Source organism: Oncorhynchus keta, chromosome 10, assembly GCF_023373465.1.
Source record: "Oncorhynchus keta strain PuntledgeMale-10-30-2019 chromosome 10, Oket_V2, whole genome shotgun sequence".
Lineage (NCBI taxonomy): Eukaryota > Metazoa > Chordata > Actinopteri > Salmoniformes > Salmonidae > Oncorhynchus > Oncorhynchus keta.
Genome location: NC_068430.1, coordinates 39197127 through 39222443, shown reverse-complemented (window position 1 = coordinate 39222443; position 25317 = coordinate 39197127). Strand labels below are relative to the sequence as shown.

Here is a 25317-nt window from a genome sequence, read left to right as displayed (position 1 = left end):
ATGGGTCAGTAGTGGAGCGGGTCGAGAGTTTCAAGTTCCTTGGTGTCCACATCACCAATAAACTATCATTGTTCAAACACACCAAGACAGTCGTGAAGAGGGCATGACACCTTTTCTCCCTCAGGAGACTGAAAAGATTTGGCATGGGTCACCAGATCCAATTTCTGAATGTTTTTTTAAACACGCATGATAGCTGTACTTTTAGTTTATGGTTAAGGAAGCTTGTTAGCCATATTGATGTTTCTCAATGAGTTCAAAGCATGTGAATGCATCCAACTGGTATTTACGACTTTACAACTAGTAAATTCCCACCTCCCACTTGGTTACGAATGCAGCATAATTACTAGTTGGAGGGCTCGTCTAGTGGATTTTTACCACTCTTATGTGGTAAATTCCCACTTGGTTATGCAGAATTATTCAGATTTCCTATGTCAAGGCTAGATAAAAAAAAATCTGCTAAATATTTACTGCCAGTGAGGTTATAACACAAGCCAAATTAGTAATATTCAAATAGTTTCACACAATAAAGCTCAAACTAATTTAATCAACTTTTTATCATAAATTATGCAATGAACAAATAAAGAGCTTGCATCTGCTAAATGACTAAAATGTACACAAACCAAGTTAACCCTTTCAATACACATAAAATGCTGAAACAACTGTAGAGTTCATTCTCTATGACATAACAGGCACTCATAGCTGTAGAGAAAAAACTCCCAGGACATCCAATTTATACAAATGCTGGTTTTTGGCTGCAAGAATGGTTTTTGGAAAGGCATCCATATTTCACTGTGATCTCTCCCATCTCCTGGACTGTAGTATTCAGGTGTGGATAAGAGCTGGGGCAGTCCTCCTGCTCAGGGATCTCTCATGGAAAGACCCTGGGCAATGTATTGTTCCTGTCGGTCTGCATGTCACAGTCGTAGGTGTGGCATTGGCATGGTGACATCACGGAAAAAACGATGGACGAGGGCATTTTTGGCAGATATCCTCTTGTTTGGGTCATAGCTCAGCATTTGCTGGAAAAATAAGAAGAACAAATACGTCATAAAAAGGGACATATCGATTACGTGTCATAGGCCTATGTGAAAACAAAAAGAAGCTCTGAGCACAAATTTCAATTAATTATATTTTATTAACCCTATTAATAAAAGGGAAGAAAACGACCGTAAACTCTGCCAGAGAGAACTTCTGGATTTATACTTTAGGCATCCTACAGCCGTAAGGACTTAAGGAGGATTTTGATATGAGGGTCATGTTGTATTTCCCATTGTCATCATCTTAGCTTCACACACACACCCTGGTATTAGTGTGTCCTGTATTCATGATGCCACTAGTGGCCCGATACTTCCGGCAGGTTACCTTAACCTAGTTATTTTATTAGATTTCCCCTGGTTCTACATTTGTATATAGTGTTGTATATACAGTATATTCCTTTTGCAGCAGTCTTTCGGCTTTCTTTGAGAGACTGGGTTCCTTATAACAACACCACATTCCCTGTGTTTTGTTCTAGTAGAAATACATCCTGTATTTCTCTGATATTATGACATCTGTGGTAATCTAAAGTACCCAAAAGGGCCACTAGGTGTCTGCAAATTACCTCTGGCTCGCAGTGTGACCTTATCTGTCCTGCTGTTGTTTGTTGAGACATGCTCTAATCAAGGGAGACTGACCGAAAGCTCAGCTATAATTAAAATACATTTGCATCTGACTGAAACCTTTTTCCTGTTCCTCCAGTTTTGCCTCCAGCACTTTGGATGTGCAGTAGAGCCTGCCTATTATTAAACTTAATGGTACCAGCCTAACACCAAAACATAATTAAAAAGTGGTCAATGTTGTTAGAGTTCTAACCCTGGGCCTCCTGAGTGGCTCAGCGGTCTAAGGCGGGACAGGCACCTGCAGGCTGGCCACGGTCATCAATTGAACAGTGTTTCCTCCAACACATTGGTGTGGCTGGGTTCCGGGTTAAGAGGGTGGGTGTTAAGAAGCACGGTCTGGCAGTTCATGTTTCGGAGGATGCATGCATGACTCAACCGTCACCTCCCGAGCCCGTTGGGGAGTTGCAGCGCTGAGACGAGAAAAAGGGGGTAAAATACAAAAATAAATATATATTTAATAAAAGGGTTCTCACCCTGAGCAGCTCTCTCCCGTCCTCGTCCAGTGGGGGAACCACTTTGGACAGCTCCTGTCGGGCCCACTTGGGGAAGGAGGGCTTGTAGTCAGGCATGGAAGTGACCCCTGGCCAAGCCACCTCGTCCGGTGTGCCCAGGGTACGGAAGATCCGGAACAGCTGATCGATCTCTGAGTCGCCTGGAAACAAGGCCCTCCTGGTTATCTGAAGAAAGAATTGGAAGGTTTGGACATGAAGTGAGACCTTGCTTTATAAACATTAAAGCTACAAAATAGTATAGCCAGAGAATACATTTACCATTTCAGCAAAGATACAGCCCAAACTCCAGATGTCAACCGCTGTGGAGTAGTATTTGCAGCCCAAAAGAATTTCTGGAGCTCGGTACCATAGAGTTACCACCTGAGAAATGCTAAAATGTTAGTTTCCCCATCATGGGTTCAGAAATCATTTGAGGTGCTTACAGAAGCATAACACAAGTGAAACACTAAAGACCCATGTTGCTAGCCATTGGCCAACTAAAAACCTAATTACAGTGTGGTGTATGTATGCTTCACCTCATGAGTGTAGGTGCGGACAGGCACCCCAAAGGCCCTAGCCAGGCCGAAGTCAGCCAGCTTGATCTCCCCCTGGGCGTTAATGAGAAGGTTCTGGGGCTTCAGGTCCCGATGGAGAACCCTGTGGGAGTGACAGAAGGCCAGGCCCTGCAGCAGCTGGAACAGGTAACTCTGCACACACACACAAAACAGACACACCTAATTAGCTTAAGAGAGACACAGTCAGACAACCTCATAGGTTTCCATTTTGTTTTCATTTAAAAATGTGACAAAATATATGTATGTAGCACTGACAGACATTGGGGGGGTAATTCACTTATTTATAAGCCTCACACCCCAAGTCTGAACATGTTGGATGTGCAGTCTGTGCATACCTTGACAAGTGGCAGAGAGATACCAGAGACAGAGGAGTCCATGAACTTCTTAAGGTCCTGATGAAGGAACTCAAAAACCAGGTACAGTTTGTTCTCTGTGTGGATGACATCACAGAGCCTGTCGGTGTGAAAATACATAGAGATGTCAATGTAAGCACAATTTAACAGAGACAGTTGATGTTTAACATAATAAGTAGCTCAATTGTACATACTTGACAATATTTGGGTGGCTGAGCTCTTTGAGGAGCGATATCTCTCTGATGGCAGTGCTTGGTACTCCCTCTGTTTCCCTAAGAAAAATACATATAGCTACGACAGTCACACAATATCATCCCTTTACTCACACAGACACTAGCTAGGTTTCCATCCAATTAGTGACAGATTTATGTGAATATTCTAAAATCCACATAAAAATTATATGCACATTTCCCACCAGTGATGTGTTTCCATCAAAATAACTTGCAAATAAAAGGCTGTGCATCATGACATAGTGCACATAAATACTTTTTGATGTTAAATTCCAGAATAAAAAAAATACAAATTAAATGGGTTTCCATCGCAATTTCAACTCTACTGATGGTTTTCTCACAAATATGTTGTGTTATATAGTCTGGTATTGGCACTTGCGCTGATGGCTAGAGCGCATGTACAGCCTACATGAAAATATTATTATGGACAAAAGAGCGAGACTATTTGTCAAATGGCATCAAGCATCGATTATCATGTCACCAGAATAGGACCATTAATATTGATTGGAAAGGAGCATCAAGCTCATCACCTTGCACTTTCACCACCTTGTGAAGTTCATCACAATTGATTATATCTGTAGCCTAATAAACTGCATCCTTTCCCAACAAATTGTAGTGGAAGGACCACATGTCATTGCGTGACTCCAAGTTTACTTTGATATAATTAAGCAATAAGGCCCGAGGAGTAGTGGTATGGAGGTGTGGTAGATGGCACCAACTTACTTCACCATAGGGATGATGCCAGGTTTCCTCCAGGTGTGATGCTTGGCATTCAGGCCAGAGTTCAATCTTGTTTCTCATGGTCAGAGTCCTTTAGGTGTCTTTTGGCAAACTCCAAGCGAGCTGTCATGTGCCTTCTACTGAGGAGTGGCTTTCGTCTGGCCACTCTACCATAAAGGCCTGATTGGTGGAGTGCTGCAGAGATGGTTGTCCTTCTAGAAGATTCTCCCACCTCCACAATAAACTCTAGAGCTCTGTCAGAGTGACCAAGTTCTCCCCCGATTGTTCAGTTTGGCCGGGCGGCCAGCTCTAGGAAGAGTCTTGGTGGTTCCAAGCGTATTCCACTTAAGAATTATGGAGGACACTGTGTTCTTGGGGACCATCAATGCTGCAGAAACGTTTTGGTACCCTTCCCCAGATCTGTGCCTCGAGAAAATCCTATCTAGAAGCTCTACGGACAATTCCTTCGACCTCGCGGCTTGGTTTTTGCTCTGACATGCACTGTCAACTGTGGGACCTTATATAGACAGGTCTGTGCCATTCCAAATCATGTCCAATCAATTGAATTTACAACAGGTGGACCCCAATCAAGTTGTAGAAACATCAAGGATGATAAAATGGAAACAGGATGCACCGGAGATCAATTTCAAGTCTCATAGCAAGTCGAATAGCAAAGCATCAGTTTACATTTTTTAAATAAATGTGCAAATACCTGTTTTCGCTTTGTCATTATACAGGGGGTTTCTGATACTTTAAAAGCAGATTTAACCATCCTGCGGAACGAGACTGTGCCAGCAATCACATTACTCAAAACAACAGCTGCGTCACTCACTACAACGATTGCAGCACTGGAGACCTCCGCTACTAATGTCTCCGACTTAACTACATCCCTGGAGGCTGAAGTTAAACGCCTAGCTGCGGATTTGAAAAAGGTGAAGGAGAGCTGTGTGAGCTTAGAGGGATTCTCTCGCCGCAATAATCGGAGACTTGTATCGGTCCCAGAGTCAGCGGAAATGCATCGCGCCACAGATTTTGTTTCAGGGCTGCTGAAGGATGTTCTTGCCTTAGATGAAAAGCCCCTGATTGATCGAGCCCACCGGTCGCTGCGCCCAAAGCCCCGGGATGGGGAGAGGCCCTGTGACATAATTCTTCGAGTGCACTTTTTTCATCAGAAGAGGCAGATCCTCCGACGAGCCCGCAATACCACTCTGAGCTTTCAAGGACAGAGCTTCTCCATCTACCAGGACTACTCCCCCACTGTTTCCAGGCAGCGTGCAGCTTTCGGACAGGCCAAACGAGTACTTCGGGACCATCCAAGTGTGAAGTATGGACTGCGATTCCCGGCCCATTTATGGCTATCTCATGAGGGTAAAGACTACACATTTGAATCTCCGGATGAGGCTATGGCTCACATTCAACGTCACATCAAGAAGTCTTGAACATGCTCACAGTTCAGCAACTGTTGCTTGCGAACTGTGGATAGTAAGTAACCCACCTGTGGTACAATTATGTTTAGATATAACAGGCCAGGTTGAATTGTTCAGTTCTAATGTTGTCATTCTGTCTTTTTAGTATTTTGTTCTGTACTTTTTCCAAAAATCTACCACCGTACATTATTACTCTGAGACAAGTTATTCTGGGGGTTTTGGGCGCTCATTGCTTTTCCTTTCTATGCTATAATGACAGGGTTGAATAACAGGAATGCCCAGAGGGGCCGAAATAATGTGTTCAAGTACATTTCATGGAACACCAAAGGGGTTAATAACCCAGTGAAGCGTAAGAGGGTGTTGACACACTTAAAGGGTTTGAATGCAAATATTGCATTTCTACAAGAGACTCACTTGAGGACTGGTGAGCATTTTAGGATGCGTAAGGACTGGGTTGGTCAAGTGTTCCACTCGAACTTTCATAGTAAATCAAGAAGTGCTGCTATTCTGGTTGATAAAGCTACTCCCTTTGTAGCTTCTGAGGTTATTGCTAATCCTAAGGGACGATACGTCATAGTAACCGGTGAACTGTTTTCTACCCCTCTTGTTTTGGCTAGTGTTTATGCTCCCAATTGGGATAATACAAGTTTCATTTCTTCCTTTCTGTCTGCTATTCCCAATTTAGATTCTCATTTGTTGATTTTAGGGGGGGATTTCAACTGTAAATGTCCCCAGTTCTTGACAAGTCCTCACAAACAAATACAGGCCCATCTAAATGTGCCCTACTGATTCAATCCTCCTGGCGTTTCCTACATCCTACAGATAGACAGTATTCCTTTTATTCTCATGTTCATCAAACATACTCCCGGATTGATTACTTATTTTTGGACCAAAAACCTCTGCCTACCTTCGGCAGTGTACTTACTAGAGTATTGTTATCTCTGACCATTCACCATTAGTGCTTGAACTAGAGTTTCCCCAGCGACCTCCTATGTGTTATCAATGGCGTGTCAACCCCATTTTACTCTCAGATAAGGAGTTTGTCAATTTCATTTCTTCTGAAATCACCTTATTCCTAGAAACTAATTCAACACCAGGTATGTCCTGCTCTACCATATGGGAGTCTCTCAAAGCATACCTACGTGGCTAAATTATTTCTTATACAGCCAACCAAAACAGAGTTCGCTCTCAGCGACTTCGGGACCTGAGCGAGTCCATAGCCACACTGGATGAGAAGTATGCTACGGATCCTTCCTCTGATCTGCATAAAGAGTGCCAACTACTCCAATCTGAATTTGATGAGCTTTCTACCAGGCAAGCTGAACAGTTACTCTTGCGAGCTCGATACAAAGTCTATGAACAAGGCGACAAGGCCAGTAAACTCCTTGCGCATCAGATCCGTAAATATGATGCCTCACGTTTAATCCCACAAATAAGGACCCCGTCTGGTGCCATCACAGTTATACATAAAGAGCTCAATGATCAATTTAAACAATTTTACTCCGCGCTATACACCTCTGAATCCCCCCAAGAACCTTTGCTGATTGACTCCTTTAACCTGTTACTCCTACCCCCTACTTTTTCGAACATTCTGTTAAAAATCGCGCAACATTTCAGCGCCCTGCTACTCATGCCAGGAATATAGTATATGCATATGATTAGTATGTGTGGATAGAAAACACTCAGACGTTTATAAAACTGGTTAAATCACGGCTGTGACTATAACAGAATGTGCGTTTCATCGAAAAGTGCAGGAAAATCTGATCACTGAAAATGGGAAAATATATCCATGCGCCACTTCAACCCATTGTTAAATGTGAACCACATTAAATGGGGCCGAGGTTGCAATACCTACAGCTTCCACACGATGTCAACAGTCTTGTCATTTGCCGACGATTTGTTTCTTGGTCAAACAGACACAAGGCAGCGCAGTTCTTCCGGTCTCCGACCGGATATTTTGGTTGAGATTTACCCTGACATTATTTCCAGACGTACAGCTATAGAATATACATCGCCTCGTGATCAATTTGATCGCTTATTAACGTTTACTAATACCTAAAGTTGCATTACAAAAGTATTTCGAAGTGTTTTGTGAAAGTTTATCGTCGACTTTTTTAATTTTAAAAAATGACTTTACGTTATAAAACGCTATTTTTTCCCTTGATCACACAGTCTTCATAGATCGATATCTAGGCTATATATGGACCGATTTAATCGGAAAAAAAGACCCAATAGTGATATTTTATGGGACATCTAGGAGTGCCAACAAAGAAGATGGTCAAAGGTAATGAATGTTTTATATTTTATTTGTGCGTTTTGTGTAGCGCCGACTATGCTAATTATTTTGTTTACGTCCCCTGCGGGTCTTTTGGGGTGTTACACGCTATCAGATAATAGCTTCTCATGCTTTCGCTGAAAAGCATTTTAAAAATCTGACTTGTTGCCTGGATTCACAACGAGTGTAGCTTTAATTCAGTACCCTGCATGTGTATTTTAATGAACGTTTGAGTTTTAACGAGTGCTATTAGCATTTAGTGTAGCGCATTTGCATTTCCAGATGTCTAGATGGGACGCCTGCGTGTCGGGTAGGAGCAAGAGGTTAATGGCTTGAATATGCCTTCAATTGATACAGACTCCCATGACTGTCTAGAAGAATAATTTACGCTTGAGGAGATTGCAACAGCAGTGTCTGCAATGAAAAGTGGTAAATCACCAGGTCTGGACGGTTTTCCAATCGAATTTTACAGGACGTTTTCTGGTCTGCTTTGCCCATTCTTGTCTCGACTATTTGCAGAGTACCTTAATACTTCAAAGCTACCGCCTAGTCTTTATCAGGCTTCAATTTCATTACTATTAAAGAAAAATAAAGACCCCCTAGAATGTGGATCCTATCGCCCAATCTCGCTTTTAAACTGCGATTACAAAATCCTAGCTAAGCTTTTAGCCATCCGCATGGAAGGCTTGCTGCACCAAGTAATACACTCTGACCAGACTGGCTTTGTGAGAAATAGGCATTTATTTTTCAATATTAGGCGCCTTATGAATATACTGTACTCCCCAGCGTCGGGGGACCTGGAGGTGGTGGTCTCACTTGATGCCGAAAAAGCGTTTGACCACGTTGAGTGGGATTACCTAACAGCTGCCCTTTATAGATTTGGCTTTGGCCCCAAACTCATTGCGTGGATAAAGATTATTTATTTTTCCCCCATGGCTTCGGTACGGACTAATAACTTGTCCTCTGACTATTTTCCCTTGCACCGCGGATCCAGACAGGGTTGTCCACTCTCCCCCTTGTTGTTTGCTTTGGCAATCGAGCCTCTCACCATTGCACTACGCTCTAATGATGCCATTCAAGGTATAATCAGGGCTGGCTGGGAGCAGAAAGTCTCGCTATATGACGACCTCATTTTGTTTATCTCCAACCCTGATACCTCATTGCCACGTGCCCTACAGTGCCTTGCAAAAGTATTCGCCCCCCTTGAACTTTGTGACCTTTTGCCACATTTCAGGCTTCAAACATAAAGATATAAAACTGTATTTTTTTGTGAAGAATCAACAACAAGTGGGACACAATCATGAAGTGGAACGACATTTATTGGATATTTCAAACCTTTTTAACAAATCAAAAACTGAAAAATTGGGCGTGCAAAATTATTCAGCCCCCTTAAGTTAATACTTTGTAGCGTCACCTTTTGCTGCGATTACAGCTGTAAGTCGCTTGGGGTGTCTATCAGTTTTGCACATCGAGAGACTGAAATTTTTTCCCATTCCTCCTTGCAAAACAGCTCGAGCTCAGTGAGGTTGGATGGAGAGCATTTGTGAACAGCAGTTTTCAGTTCTTTCCACAGATTCTCGATTGGATTCAGGTCTGGACTTTGACTTGGCCATTCTAACACCTGGATATGTTTAATTTTGAACCATTCCATTGTAGATTTTGCTTTATGTTTTGGATCATTGTCTTGTTGGAAGACAAATCTCCGTCCCAGTCTCAAGTCTTTTGCAGACTCCATCAGGTTTTCTTCCAGAATGGTCCTGTATTTGGCTCCATCCATCTTCCCATCAATTTTAACCATCAGCCCTGTCCCTGCTGAAGAAAAGCAGGCCCAAACCATGATGCTGCCACCACCATGTTTGACAGTGGGGATGGTGTGTTCAGGGTGATGAGCGGTGTTGCTTTTACGCCAAACATAACGTTTTGCATTGTTGCCAAAAAGTTCAATTTTGGTTTCATCTGACCAGAGCACCTTCTTCCACATGTTTGGTGTGTCTCCCAGGTGGCTCGTGGCAAACTTTAAACAACACTTTTTATGGATATCTTTAAGAAATGGCTTTCTTCTTGCCACTCTTCCATAAAGGCCAGATTTGTGCAATATAAGACTGATTGTTGTCCTATGGACAGAGTCTCCCACCTCAGCTGTAGATCTCTGCAGTTCATCCAGAGTGATCATGGGCCTCGTGGCTGCATCTTTGATCAGTCCTCTCCTTGTATGAGCTGAAAGTTTAGAGGGATGGCCAGGTCTTGGTAGATTTGCAGTGGTCTGATACTCCTTCCATTTCAATATTATCGCTTGCACAGTGCTCCTTGGGATGTTTAAAGCTTGGGAAATCTTTTTGTATCCAAATCCGGCTTTAAACTTCTCGGAAGTATCTCGGACCTGCCTGGTGTGTTCCTGCAAATCTACCAAGACCTGGCCATCCCTCTATATTTTTTATATTATTATTTTCCTTGTTCTTCATGATGCTCTCTGCGCTTTTAACGGACCTCTGAGACTATCACAGTGCAGGTGCATTTATATGGAGACTTGATTACACACAGGTGGATTGTATTTATCATCATTAGTCATTTAGGTCAACATTGGATCATTCAGAGATCCTCACTGAACTTCTGGAGGGAGTTTGCTGCACTGAAAGTAAAGGGGCTGAATAATTTTGCACGCCCAGTTTTTCAGTTTTTGATTTGTTAAAAAAGTTTGAAATATCCAATAAATGTTATTCCACTTAATGATTGTGTCCCACTTGTTGTTGATTCTTCACAAAAAAATACAGTTTTATATCTTTATGTTTGAAGCCTGAAATGTGGCAAAAGGTCGCAAAGTTCAAGGGGCCGAATACTTTCGCAAGGCACTGTATCTGTTCTTAAAAAGTTTGGATCAATCTCAGGGTACAAGCTGAATCTAGGCAAGACTGAGCTTTTTCCGGTAAACAAGGCTGCTTTAAAGTGCTCTTTTACAAGTTCTCAGTTTAGGATTGTCCGGGATCAATTCACCTACTTGGGAGTAAAAGTGACAAGGAAATATTCAAATTAGTTTCAGGAAAACGTTGTTGCTCTAGCAGACAGTTTGAAACAATCTTTTACTTTTTGGAATTCCCTACCCCTTTCTCTTATCGGAAGCATTAATGTCATTCAAATTAATGTGTTGCCCAAATTTTTATATTTATTTCAATGTTTACCCATTTTTATTCCAAAATCTTTTTTTATTTCAATGGATCAAACATTCATGCATTTTATTTGGGATGGCAAGGTACCACGGATTGGTAGAAAACATTTACAGAAGCCTAGGTCATTGGGGGGTTTAGCTCTACCAAATTTTCAGACATACTACTGGTCTGCAAATTTCAGAGCCCTTCTGTACTGGCTGCAGACTGATCCTACTGGCCCTAGACCACTCTGGGTCCAGATGGAGTCTGAATCATGTAAACCTGCAGCACTTTCCTCTGTGTTGTGCTCGTCTCTCCCAGTGTCCCAAGGCAAAAGGTGTGTCAACCCAATTGTAAAGCAGTCTCTTAAAATTTGGAATCAGTTCCGTTTAGCCTTTAGCCTCCGAGGCTTTTCTCTATTAGGCCCAATCAATCAGAACATTTTATTTCCTCCATCTTTGAATGATGGGGCTTTCGGCATTTGGCACTCACTAGGCCTCTCCTCGCTCGCCCAATTATTCTTTGATGATACATTTGCCTCTTTTTCTCAGCTGCAGGAAAAGTTCAATCTCCCCCAATCCCACTTTTTCCGCTATCTCCAGACTAGAAACTTTGTCAGAGCTAACACACCTGGATATCCCAATAGGCCTGCGAATACAGCTATAGAGAGCATCTTGGAGTTGAACAAGCTTCCTAGGGGCGCAATTTCAGATGTATATGCAATCATTCATGACTTACAGAACCCTTCTTTGGTGCCTTTAAAGACTCAATGGGAAAAGGATTTGGGGGAGGAACTTGGGGAAGACGCCTGGGAATCTGTGCTGCACAGGGTGCACTCGTCCTCTTTTAGCACTAGACACAGCCTCATTCAATTCAAGATGGTTCACCGTATCCACTGGTCGGGGGCCAAACTTGGAAGAATATTCTCTGATTTTGATCCTACCTGTGTCAGATGTAAAGTGGAACCAGCCACATTTTTGCATATGTTTTGGGGCTGTCATAAACTGTCAGGTTTCTGGGAATTAATATTTAAATGTTTCTCTGATATATATGACACTGTTATAGATCCGGCTCCCCTTGCAGCCCTTTTTGGAGTACTGCCCATGGGTACCCCCCTATCAAGAATCCAGTCGTACACTGTTGCTTATACAACTCTTTTAGCTAGACGGCTAATACTACAGAACTGGAAGATGGCAGCTCCCCCATCTTATAAATATTGGGTGAGAGATGTGTTGTGCTCTCTGAAACTCAATTCAATTCACGTGGGAACCCCCAAACTGTTTAATGAGGCTTGGGCTCTATTCCGGTCTTACTTTAAACAGTCCATCCTCTGATGGCATTGCAATTGAAACTAAAATAAGTCTGTATTTGACCCCCCTGTGACTTAAGGGTTGGGGGAGCTTCTCTCTTGTGTTTTTGCTGGGGGGGGCTTATTGATTGTGACCCGCAGATGCCTTGTTCATCTTGCCTGGGCAGAGACTGAAATGTGAGCTTGTTTTTCCCAGTTATTTTTACATTTTGTTCACGCCTACATGAATAATCATTCTATTTTTTTTTTAACTTATTTTAAAGCATTGTAAACGTTATTTTTGGTCCAGTGAATGGTCGGTCTGTGGCCATGACTGTCTGTGAGTGGTTGCATTTCTCCACCCTTATCCCTTGACTGTTTACAGGAACAATGGTGAGGTGTTTGCTCTGTCCCTGTACTATAGATTGCCCTTTAACCTTTGTAGCCTTCTGCCTGGTGTGTTTAACTTGTCTAAAGTATGGTATCTTTAAAGCAATTTTTTATTTGTATTTTTTTTTCTAGTTGAGTATATTATTTATATTGCTTTGTGTTGTCTTGTGTGTGTGTAAAACTTAATAAACAGAGTTTTTTTTTTAAAGTGCTGTTTGAATGAATGTTTACGCGCCTGCTTCTGCCTACCACCGCTCAGTCAGATAATTAAATACTTGTATGCTCAGTCAGATTATATGCAACGCAGGACACGCTGGATAATATCTAGTAATATCATCAACCATGTGTAGTTAACTAGTGATTATGATTGATTGTTTTATATAAGATAAGTTTAATGCTAGCTAGCAACTTACCTTGGCTTACTGCATTCGCGTAATGCAGTAAGCCAAGTGCACAAGGACTAGCTGTACGGTTGCAAGATTGGATCCCCCAAGCTGACAATGTGAAAATCTGTCGTTCTGCCCCTGAACGAGGGAGTTAACCCACCGTTCGTTCCTAGGCAGTCATTGAAAATAAGAATGTGTTCTTAACTGACTTGCCTAGTTAAATAAAAAGGTGTAAAAAAAAAATATATATATAGTAATAATAATACATTTTTTATTATTTTTTTTTTTAAATCGGCAAAATCGGTGTCCAAAAATACAGATTTTCGATTGTTATGAAAACTTGAAATCGGCCCTAATCGCCCATTCCGATTAATCGCTCGACCTCTAGTGGAAACGTCTAGGAGCATCAACGGCTCAGCCGCGTAATGGTAGGCCACACAAGCTCACAGAACGGGACCACCAAGTGCTGAAGCACGTAGAGCATAGAAATTGTCTGTCCTCAGTTGCAACACTTACTATCGAGTTTCAAACTGTCTTTGGAAGCAACGTCAGCACAAGTACTGTTCGCCAGGCAGCCACACACAAGCCTAAGATCACCATGCACAATGCCAAGCGTCAGCTGAAGTTTTAAAGCTTGCCGCCATTGGACTCTAGTGATGAATCACGCTTCACTGTCTGGCAGTTCAATGGACGAATCTGGGCTTGGCGGATGCCAGGAGACGTTACCTGCTCTGTGGCAACAGTTTAGGGAAGGCCCTTTCCTGTTTCAGCATGACAATTCCCCCATGCACAAAGCAAGGTCCATAAAGAAACCGTTTGTCGAGATCGGTGTGGAAGAACTTGACTGGCCTGCACAGAGCTCTGACCTCAACCCTGTTGAACACCTTTGGGATGAATTAGAACGCAGACTGCGAGCCAGGCCTAATCGCCCATCACCAGTGCCTGACCTCACTAATGTGCTTGTGGCTGAATGGAAGCAGGTCTCTGCAGCAATGTTCCAACATCTAGTGGAAATCCTTCCCAGAAGAGTGGAGGCTGTTATAGCTGCAAAGGGGGGGAACCAACTCCATATTAATGCCGATGATTTTGGATTGAGATGTTTGATGAGCAGGTGTCCACATACATTTGGTCATGTAGTGTATAAGCTTCACTAAGGGCCAAAGTAGTGGAATGGGGTAGTGGGTCTTTTAATGAAAATAGGGTTAGCTGGAAAGTTGTCACTTTTGTTTTTCCTCTTTTGTATCAAAGTATAATGGATTTAATATATAATCCAGTTGGTGGCAGTAATGCAACATATTGGTTGCCAACCGCCGTTAAACTCTAAAGAAGATGAAGAAGAAAATGCCCATCCAAGATTGTGTAATGTGTATACTGGCTGCTGACAGTGGGAAAGCCAGGTGTCACACATGGTGCGCAGCTAATACCTCCCCTTTTACATGCATCTACACAGAACAAAAATATAAACACAACATGTAACACAACATGTGTTGGTCCCATGTTTCATGAGCTGAAATAAAAGATACCAGAAATGTTCCATACCCACAAAAGTGTATTTCTCTCAAATTGTTCACAAATTTGGTTACATCCCTGTTAGTGAGCATTTCTCCCTTGTCAAGATAATCTATCCACCTGACAGGTGTGGCATATCAAGAAGCGGATTACACAGCATGATCATTACACAGGTACAGCTTCTTCCAGGGACAATAAATGGCCCCTACAATGTGCGGTTGTCACAACACAATGCCACGGATGTCTCAAATTGAGAGCGCTTGCATGGTGAGTGCAGGAATGTCCACCAGAGCTGTTGCCAGAGGATTGAATGTTAATTTCTCTACCATAAGTCGCCTCCATTGTCGTTTTAGAAAGTTTGGCAGTGCATCACAACCGCAGACCATGTGTATGGCGTCATGTGGGAAAGTGGTTTGCCGATGTCAACTTTGAACAGAGTGCCCCATGGCGGCAGTGGGGTTATCGCATGGGCAGGCATAAGCTACGGACAACGAACACAATTACTCTTTATCGATGGCAATTTGAATGCATAAAATGCTATATTCTTATTTGTATTACTTTTTCTCCCCAATTTCATGATATCCAATTGGTAGTTACAGTCTTGTCCCATCACTGCAACTCCCGTACGGACTCAGGAGAGGTGAAGGTCGTCCTCCGAAACACAACCCTGCCAGGCCGCACTGCATCTTGAGACACTACTCGCTTAACCCGGAAGCCAGCCGCTCCAATGTGTCGGAGGAAACACCGTACAACTGGCGAGCGTGTCAGCATGCATGCGCCTGGGCCCGCCACGATTTGCTAGAGTGCGATGGGACAAGGACATCCCGGCCGGCCAAACCCTCCTCTTACCCGGACGACGCTGGGCCAATTGTGCGCCGCCTCATGGGTCTCCCAGTTGTGGACCGCTGCGACACAGCCTGGGATCGAATCCGGATCTATAGTGACACCTCAAGCACTGTGATGCAGTGCCTTAGACCGCTGTGCCACTCGGGAGACCCCGTGATGAAATCTGGAGGCCCATAGCTAGATTAGGGCCCAATGAATTAATTTCAATTGAATGATTTCTTCATATGAACTGTAACTCAGATTTATTTTATTTTATTGTTGCATGTTGCATTTATATTTTTGTTCAGTATAGATGTGATTCCAATAACTTGCCTAAATTCAAGTACTTAGAGGACATATGCCTCTTCTGTGATAAGGGGAAACTATTATACACTGAGTGTGACAGTTATTTTGGAGTGAGATAATATTTGTATTTATTTAAGTAATAAGATCAGATATGCCACAAGGGGTCTTTTCACAGTCCCCAAATCCAGAACAATTGTACAGTATTATATAGAGCCCTTATTGCATGGAACTTCCATCTCATATTGCTCAAACAAACACCAAGCCTGGTTTAAAAATAAAAAAAAGATAAAGCAACACTTCACGACACAACGCCTCTCCCCTATTTGACCTAGGTAGTTTGTGTGTTTGCATTGATTTGTAGGCTGTATGTAGTTCTGTCCTTGTCTATTGATGTTCTGTATTACGTCATGTTTCATGTGGACCCCAGGAAGAGTAGCTGCTGCTTTTGCAACAGCTAATGGGGATCCTAATAAAATACCAAATAAGACCCATGTATTTTCAATTAAAGATGTTATTATTTAAATGAAAACAAAACTACTGAATTAGTCGTAAATTTCTTCATTCTCTCTGGTAAATGATACATACTGAGAAACTAATATTTGAAATCTGTCCACAAATGAAATATATTTTTACTAGAAATCCAATATTCTTGTTTGATCGTAATTTGACATTTAAAAAAAAATATATATATATATATATATATCCTGCTTCTAGCTTGCTGAATCATCTTTGGCTGAATCTTTTTACGAGATGTCCATGTGTCCATTTATATTGCATTTATCTTTTTAATCCCAGGCCCCCGTCCCCGCAGGAGGCCTTTTGATAGACAGTAATTGTACATACGAATTTGTTCTTTAACTGACTTTCCTAGTTAAATAAAGGTTAAATAAAATAAATAAAAATAAATGTGACCAATGCCATTATATAGCAGTGCCAGTAGCTGTCATTACAGTGACTTGTTTGTCATGCAAAGCTATATAGCTAGCCAGCCTGGAAACTCGACGTTTGACTCACATTCCTACCGCCAAAAATATCAACCGGTAATGTAGCTATAGGGTCCCATCCAATTGGCGACATATTTTCGCCAGTGGTGTTTCCACCAAATGGAGTTGATGCAGATGAAAATCAACCGGTAAAGTAGCTATGTAGCTATCATTTTACTCAACGTTCTGGCTAGTAGAACCCTGATTCAAACGCACATTTCAGACAGATGTAGAACTCAAAGCAAATTTAACGACGGGTTTCCAGGCAACTAGCAAGCTTAGAGTTCGCTAGTTATTAACTATACTTACGTTACCTACTTTCAAGACTCACTGGTTATCAATTCAGGTCAAATAACTAGCTAGGGTAGCGACATAGTTAGCTTGGAGCAAGCAACTGTGGAAATGGAAAGCATAGTCACATCCGGACTAATGTTACTGTGAGGAGTCAGTCAGCTGCTTGACCGGGCTACAATTAACGTTAGATGGCTAACGACACTTCGATAGCCAGCTAATTTTCAGTCAGACACCACTTACGTGTCTAGTCTGATTTTCTTGAGTGCAACAGTCTCTCCCGTGACTTTGTTCTTTGCCTTGTACACCACCCCGTACGTCCCTTCTCCAATCTTTTCCACTTTCTGAAATAATTCCATGTCACACGAATTCCGTTTGGCTAACGTTTCAAACCGTTGTGATTTTTTTAAACAAAGAAAACCGTTAACGTTAACTCAACTTCAAACTAACGTAAGCATGCGAACTAAGTAAATTATGTGGGGGGGAGGGCAACTGGTAGCGGGAACACATCAGGATTATCCATAGACTGTAAAAAAATAAAATTCCACAATAAATAAAAGGGATCAATTGAACCGGGTGTAACTCTATAGTAGTAACACTTTCCACTCAAAACAAAAGTAACAGGTCCCGCGTTGTTTATGCCACGCCCCGGAAGAACGACAGCGACGCGAACCTTTTCAATATACGACCAATCACTGACAGCCCAATGGTTAAACAACATTTAATAATAATATGACTGACAGCCCAATATAATAATATGACTGACAGCCCAATGGTTAAAAACATTTAATAATAATATGACTGACGCGCCCATTCAGCATAGAAACAAACGCAGAATGGGTGGAACATGGATTTTAGCTTTAGGAAAGCTTCTCTGGCAGTCGCGTTTTTGTGAAAGGTCCAAATTTGAGGCGCTTATAATCGCCCACCTTCAGTTGATATTCAAATGTTGATCTTCCCTCCAGATATTTGTAAATTATTGAATTCAATTAAGTAGCTAACAATATACTCTTATTTAAAGACTGTCAACTTTGTGTCCTACATTTGGCTGATGCCTATGTCATCATTCCATTTGAAATGGTAAATAATGATCCCTCCTCTTGCTCTCTCAGGTTACTGTAACCACGTTTCCATTCGTTGTGCGAGTAAAGTCATACCATATGCAAAAAACTCACGATAGCTGTGATGGAAACAGGACGTTTATGAACTTCACAGGGTAGTGAAAGTGCACGGTGACCTAGATGCTCCTTTCCAATAAATATCGAGGGTCTTATTTTGGTGACATGATGATCAATGTTTGACTGCTGCCGTTTGACAAATAAACATATTATTGTTCATATCCATAAATAATCTCATCATGTAGTTTAGCCCCTCCATACAGACTTCTCGCACTATTTGGGAGCTGTTGATTAGAGCGCAGGTGCACATTTTCTATTTAACGCAGTCGTTTTTGTGACAAAACTATAAGTATAGTTGAAAATGCAATGGAAACATTAGAATGTACATGAACATTTAATTGAAAAAGTACATGTTGTGTGCACTACGTCATCACGCACTGATTTTGTGTGTTTCACTTCATCACGCACTGATTTTTTTATCTGCATCAATATCTGTCGCCAATTGGATGGGAACCTAGCTAGTGTAACAGTGTTGTTTCATTATTATCTCATTAAGACTTTCATACAAACTCTGCAGATAGCACTATTGGGTGATCTGAAAAGTCATAGTCAATAGATCAATAATATAATAATACTTTTAGAAAAAAAAAAAAAAAAAATTAACAGCACAGCACAGGTGAAAAATATATGGCAAATGAAAATCCAATATGGATGGTGTTAAGAGATAGATGGGAGGGGTTGAATAGAGCTGAAGGGTGGGAATAATAACGACAAGATAACTGTGTCCATAAAACGTATGTAGGTTCTGAACTTTTGTGAAATAAATAGATGGGAGGGGTTGAGGTTAGAGGAAGGACAGGAGTAAAAACAAACAAAATATAACTTTTGTCAAATAGACTGAACCTATAAAATATATATAGATTGTATGATGGTTGTTCACTAGTTTTTTATTTAAACTTGTATTTAACTAGCCAAGTCCGTTAAGAATTCATTCTTATTTACAATGATGGCCTACCTCGGCCAAACCCTAACCCGGATGATGCGGGACCAATTGTGCGCCTCCCAATGTACTTCATTTCATCTGTGCGCCTCCCAATGTACTTAATTTAATCTTTAATCTTAATCATAAGGTTCCATGACTTTGTCCACACAGGGCATCTGAACACACAAAATACATTTTGATGATTTTATTACATTTTTGGTGTTTTATTTAACTTTTGTACACCTGTGCTGTTTTCCGGTCATTGGAAATGAATGGGTGAGACTACAATTAGTGTATAAAATTGAGTTCAAGCACATGCCCATTCATCAGATGGACACACTTCCTCTCCCAGACCCCCACATGCATGTGTGTGTTTGAGCACACACACACCTCACTCCCCTTCTTGGCTTCCATGGCAACCCCCACGGGAACCTTTCCCCAATATAATCTTTCCCCACAGGAACCACACCTGTTGGCATTCTCACAAACAATCGCAACATTGTTTCAATAATATATAGAACTTTTCTAGCAGCTCTGGTATATAAAGCTTTTTTGAGGCCTTGCTCACAATTAATTCTGTGGCAGCACAATGACCAAACGATATGCTATATGTGAGGCTCTTGATCATATCTTTGATCATGACACTGGTGAGGAGGAGAGCGTCCTTGTTAAACTTTGACACAAAGTAGTCTGTGATAAATAGCACAATATGTTTAATCTGAGTATTTGTTATAGTCAAAATAATCCATACATTATGCATTTTTTACTCAAAAACTAGTTGTATGAGCTCCGGTCAATGAGGCCTACAGGCCATAAATAGCAAATAGAAGTTCAAAACGTGTAATGTTCACAAGAACATAAGTTGATAAAAAGATCTAACACAACATTAGGTGATAATATATGTATTATTATGGATTTATAATCAGCTATAACGGGGCTGTCATTTTGGACCGGGAACACAGTATTAATTAACATGAAACGAACACAAAAGGAGGGTTAAAGCTGATCTACCCCCTAAGAAAAAATGAATGAAACTTTCATACTCAACACCATTCCAATAATCAAACAACATTTTATGTTTTCTAGAAAGGTTACTTTTGGAAAGTCAAACCCTTTTTCCTGTTGACTTGATCCTGATTGTGTTAAAATTCCTGACATTCCTCAGGGGTTTATCAGTCTTCCACTCTGCTCTCTGATCCCAGAGTGAACCAGCCTTTGTTGTGTTTGTGTGTGAGTGATATAGAGAGAGAGGACAGTCAAGACCTGGAGTTTTTCCGGGCAATATGTATCCCAGAACTAACTCTTGGCCTAGCTAAAGAATTGTAAAGGGATATGTGATGCTCCATTACCCGTTTTAGCTTAGCTAATGTAAACTGCTGGGAGGAATTTTTCAACTTACCTGTCTCTTCTAAATGTCCAGTTGCAGGTGGTTCTCCAAAAAAACTGAGAATATTCAGAAAGATATTACATCCATGTTTTGTATCGACTGAGAAATTCCTCTTGCATGTGTGAAGATCTTTGTTTTGATCACACTGTGTGTCACACCTTGACCATAGTTTGCTTTGTATGTTTCTATGTTTTGTTTGGTCAAAGAACCATGAATAACCACCACGCTGCGTTTTGGTCTGCCTCTCCTTCACCACAAGAAAACCGTTACAGAATCACCCACCACAACAGGACCAAGCGGCGTGGTAACGGGCAGCAGCAGGAGCAGCGCGATAAAGACTTCTGGACTTGGGAAGAAATCCTCGACGGGAGAGGACCCTGGGCAAAGCCAGGGGAGTGTCGCCGCCCCAAGGTGCAGCAGGAGAAGAGGCAGCAGGAGCAGGGCGAGGAGGAATGGACATGGGAGGACGAATTGGACGGAAAGGGACCCTGGGCACAGCCAGGAGAATATTGCCGCCCCAAAGAAGAGCTGGAGGCGGGGAAGGCGGAGAGGCGCTGGTATGAGGAGGCAGCACGGCGGCGTGGATGGAAGCCCGAGAGTCAGCCCCAAAAATGTATTGGGGGGGCCACACAGGAAGTGTGGCGAAGCCAGGTAGGAGACCCGCGCCAACTTCCTGTGCTTACCGGGGGGGCGAGAGAGACCGGGCAGGTGCTCCCGCCTGGCCAGTGCTGCCGGAGCCTTCCTCCTCTCCAGAACTGCCAGAGCTCCCGCCCCTCAGTCCAGAGTGGTCCTTCTGTGGCTCAGTTGGTAGAGCATGGCGCTTGTAACGCCAGGGTAGTGGGTTCGATTCCCGGGACCACCCATACGTAGAATGTATGCACACATGACTGTAAGTCGCTTTGGATAAAAGCGTCAGCTAAATGGCATATATATATATAGAGGCGCTAGAGCCCTTCATTCCAGAGGCGCCAGAGCTACTCAGTCCAGCGCTGCTAGAGCCTTCCTTCTCTCTAGCGCAGCCGGAGTCTCCCGCCTGTTCGGCGCTGCCAGAGCTCCCGCTCCTCAGTCCAGAGGCGCTAGAGCCCCTCATTCCAGAGGTGCCAGAGCTACTCAGTCCAGCGCTGCCAGAGCCTTCCTCTCCAGCATTGCCGGAGCTTCCCGTCTGCCCAGCGCCATCTGAGCTACCTGTCTGCCCTGCGCCATCTGAACTACCCGTCTGCCCAGCGCCATCTGAGCTACCCGTCTGCCCGGCGCCATCTGAGCTACCCGTCTGCCCGGCGCCGCCAGTGCTGCCAGTCTGCCTGGCACCGCCAGTGCCGCCAATCTGCCAGGGGCCGCCAGTCAGCCAGGGGCCGCCAGTGCCGCCAGTCAGCCAGGGGCTGCCTGTGCCCCTCAGCCCAGAGGCGCCAGAGCCTCTCAGCCCCGAGCTTCCGCCCCTCTGTCCCGAGCTTCCGCCCCTCTGTCCCGAGCTGCCGCCCCTCTGTTCCGAGCTGCCCCTCAGTCCAGTGGGGTCATTTAGTAGGGTCGCCGTGGTTAGGAGGCCACGGAAGCGGACAAGGTGGCGGACTAAGACTATGGTGAAGTGGGGGCCACGTCCAGCACCAGAGCCGCCACCGCGGACAGATGCTCCCAGACCCTCCCCAATAGGTTCAGGTTTTGTGGCCGGAGTCCGCACCCTGGGGTGGGGGGGGGTACTGTCACACCCTGACCATAGTTTGCTTTGTATGTTTCTATGTTTTGTTTGGTCAGGGTGTGATCTGAGTGGGCATTCTATGTTGGATGTCTTGTTTGTCTATTTCTATGTCTGGCCTGATATGGTTCTCAATCAGAGGCAGGTGTTAGTCATTGTCTCTGATTGGGAACCATATTTAGGTAGCCTGTTTGGTGTGTAACGCTTTGTCATCTTCTACACATGCCCGCGGCCAGGTCGCATCAAAATGACTAGTTCCTGCAAAGATATTGAGAAATGCAAGATGTCTGACATGTAAAATGTTGAAGAAACTCCTCACTCGGTGCAAAATGTGGATTTATATATTCTCTCGTTTTTGGAGAACCACCTGCAACTGAACACAGACTTTTAGAAGAGACACTTTTCTTCTGAATCAAAAAGGAAGAAAGTAGCGCCAAGAAGAGGTTAGAAAAATTCCTTCCGAGGCTTTACACTAGCTAAACTTTAACAGGTAGTGGAACATCAAATATCCTGTTACAATTCTGTAGCTAGTCTGGGACAATTACCATGTTACAGTGATTGTTTACATAAGACAGAGGCGACCACCTGTTCTAATTAGCTATCGAAGCATCTCCGAACGCCTGTGTGTAACAGAAGAAGGACAAAAATAGTGTTGCAACTAAAAAGTGCTGTCAGTTGCAACAGTGTTACATTATTTTGATGTGAAAGTAGAGGACTTTATGTTTCCAACATCATATTGCAAGTAAGGATTATTAATATTTCCATACTTTTAAACAGAGTTTTTGTAGTTACAGGATTGTAGTTCACATGGAGCCAGCTTTGGTCCATACCTTCAGCTGAGAACCGAAGAGGAAGCTGTGAAGCCCCTTTTGGGTTCTCGAGAGCTACCTATAGTTACATTTCATGTGCCGAGAATGAATCATTTGTTTGCCTTCATTTCAATGGCATCAATGCCCAGAAGGATGGGCAGGCCATCCTTAAGTGGGACAGTTAGATTTCATATTTCCATGTTTATTTTAAAGAATGCGTGAAAATGTTCTGTTCAGATCGAAATGAAGAGTGGAAGAATTTAAGGAATTAATCCGTGCCTTGGGTTTATCTCTATTCCGGTGAGCCACTGTGTTCATTGGCCTTGTCAGGCGTGATTCTAATGTTCTTCAGTGGAGGGAGCTAGTGCACGAAGTCCCGATATGTGTGTTGTACCAAGTTGACTGAATAAAAGGGAACTCTCAAATTGAGGATTTTTTTTTTCTCTCACTATAACCGTACAGCTAGTTTCAATCAAGTTTGTGTGTGGGTTTTGTCTAAGTCAGTGTTCTGTGTTGGTATCTTTCAGTGCTGTGCAGTGTGGTCGGTCAGGTGCTTCTGTGAGCAATGTTGTTAGCACATGAGTGGTCACATGTTGTGCAGCTTGAAAAATCTCATCACCAACCTAAGGCAATTGGAAGGGCAAGATCATATGTCACTGTCAGCTACACACAGACTTACCATTGAATGCAATTTTTTAAGGACTTGTGGCCGCAGAGGCCTCCACATCAACCTGCCTTTGTGTGTCCATACATCAACTGAATAATTTGTTTAAACATTTTACCAGATTTAAGTAAATACTGAGTTTCATGCATGTTATTTTATTTCATGGTGTTTAGTTGTTAGATTGTTAGATATTACTGCATGGTTGGAACTAGAAGCACAAGCTTTTCGCTACACTCGCATTAACATCTGCTAACCATGTGTATGTGACCAATAACATTTGATTTGAGTACTTTCAGTATTTTTCTGAATAAAAAATATATATATATATTCATTCAACCTTTAAAACTTTTGATAATACCGTACCGAAACAATGGGAGTAGCACGAAGTTGAGAGACGTGATTTGGGGGTCCCACTGTTAACCCACTGTTCCTAGAAAGCTAGGTTTTAATATTTTTTTTAACCTTTATTTAACTAGGCAAGTCAGTTAAGAACAAATTCTTATTTTCAATGACGGCCTAGGAACAGTGGGTTAACTGCCGGTTCAGGGGCAGAACGACAGATTTGTACCTTGTCAGCTCGGGGATTTGAACTTGCAACCTTGCGAGTCCAACGCTCTAACCACTAGGCTACCTTGCCGCCCCGGGTAATTGTTCTTGTCTTGTCAATCAAAGGTCATCACAATACCATGTTTTCCCACACGAATCGTCACACTGGTCAAAGTTGTGGTGTTTTTAACCATTAAGACCTTTATTTCTACCTCATTAGTTCAATAATGACTTAGTCTGTTTGACTGAATCCTTCTGGAATGCGGAAGCGTTAAAAAGCAAGCACAAGTGTTTCCCAGCGTATGTGGATTGCTTCAAGCATAGATCATTTTACTTGGTATGAGGCCCATGGCACTGAAAGGAGAATATGGGGAAAGAGGGGAGTAAAAGGATGCTATTGATTTGCCATCCCCACACGCTGATCTTGTGATTCCCATGTACGCACAGCTGTAAGGTCGGACGTCAGGGCAGGCATAATTGCAGCTAAGCCAATTCTTCCAGGCATCCCTATAAGGAACAGACATTACATATAGTACATTAAATTAAATTTGTTCGAAATCTGTCAGAATAGGATAGATGGTGCTCGTATTTGAAAAGTGATATTCATGAAAAAAAGTGAAGTGAAGTTAGAGTGACGTTAGAGCATATGGTGGAGTCATGGAATCTGGCCGAAAATTGTCTTTAAAACAAGTGTAGGGCAAATCATCAAAGGAACAAGACTCAACTTATGCATGGAAATTGCAATATTAGAACAAACACATTATGCAAAAAGTAAGAGATTAAACTTGAAAGGGTCAAATTAGTAATTAAAGAGTACAGAAGACGTCGAAAAGTCTGTTTCTTTATGGCCCTTCCTGGGAGGGGGGAGTAACGAACGCCAATACATAACTATGACTTCATATCAAGGGTGCGTCCCAATAATCGCTCCTTCTTTCTGAAGTGTACAGTTGTTCACTACTTCCCACACATTTAATAGCATTGGATTGGTGTAGGCATTGGGTATAGAGTTTCCATATACCAGTTATTTCCCTTCAAATTCATGAAGTGTACACTTCGGTAGAAATGAGAGATTATTGGGACACACACCTTGATTCAATTCTCAACTTCCTATAGTGACCGTTGACCCAATTCAATGGTAAAAGATTCAGGTTTTTCACTTATAATTGCAGTCAAAATTCAACGTCTCATACACGAGACGTATGTGGCAGGGTCTACAGACGATCACAGATTTAAAAAAAGGGGAAACCAGCCACGTCGTGGACACCGACATC

The 25317-nt window shown here is 42.6% G+C and overlaps 1 protein-coding gene across 3 annotated transcripts; it reads right to left on the bottom strand.

Annotated features, from left to right (window-relative positions):
- Positions 1–524: 524 nt before the first annotated feature.
- LOC118388679 (cyclin-dependent kinase 2-like) lies at positions 525–17509 on the bottom strand. 3 transcript variants are annotated; one of them, XM_035778023.2, is made up of 7 exons: positions 17094–17507; positions 3272–3349; positions 3060–3177; positions 2686–2856; positions 2429–2530; positions 2132–2335; positions 525–1019 (listed from the first exon to the last, which is right to left on the bottom strand). In XM_035778023.2, exons 1-7 carry the CDS (start codon positions 17207–17209, stop codon positions 915–917), a joined length of 894 nt encoding a protein of 297 aa, XP_035633916.1. In that variant the 5' UTR covers positions 17210–17507; the 3' UTR covers positions 525–914. The 3 variants fall into 3 exon arrangements, with proteins under 3 accessions (XP_035633916.1, XP_035633918.1, XP_035633917.1); XM_035778025.2 differs by lacking the exon at positions 17094–17507 and adding an exon at positions 4031–8917; XM_035778024.2 differs by lacking the exon at positions 3272–3349 and having other exon boundaries at positions 17094–17509.
- Positions 17510–25317: the final 7808 nt, after the last annotated feature.

Bases quoted from the DNA above. Each gene is read 5' to 3' on its own strand.
- LOC118388679 (XM_035778023.2), bottom strand. From the start codon at position 17,209: ATGGAATTATTTCAGAAAGTGGAAAAGATTGGAGAAGGGACGTACGGG. The intron at 3,178-3,271 runs GTATGTACAATT...TCACACCGACAG, and splicing joins AGCCACCCAAATATTGTCAA to GCTCTGTGATGTCATCCACA. The intron at 2,857-3,059 runs GTATGCACAGAC...GTGTGTGTGCAG, and splicing joins TCTCTCTGCCACTTGTCAAG to AGTTACCTGTTCCAGCTGCT.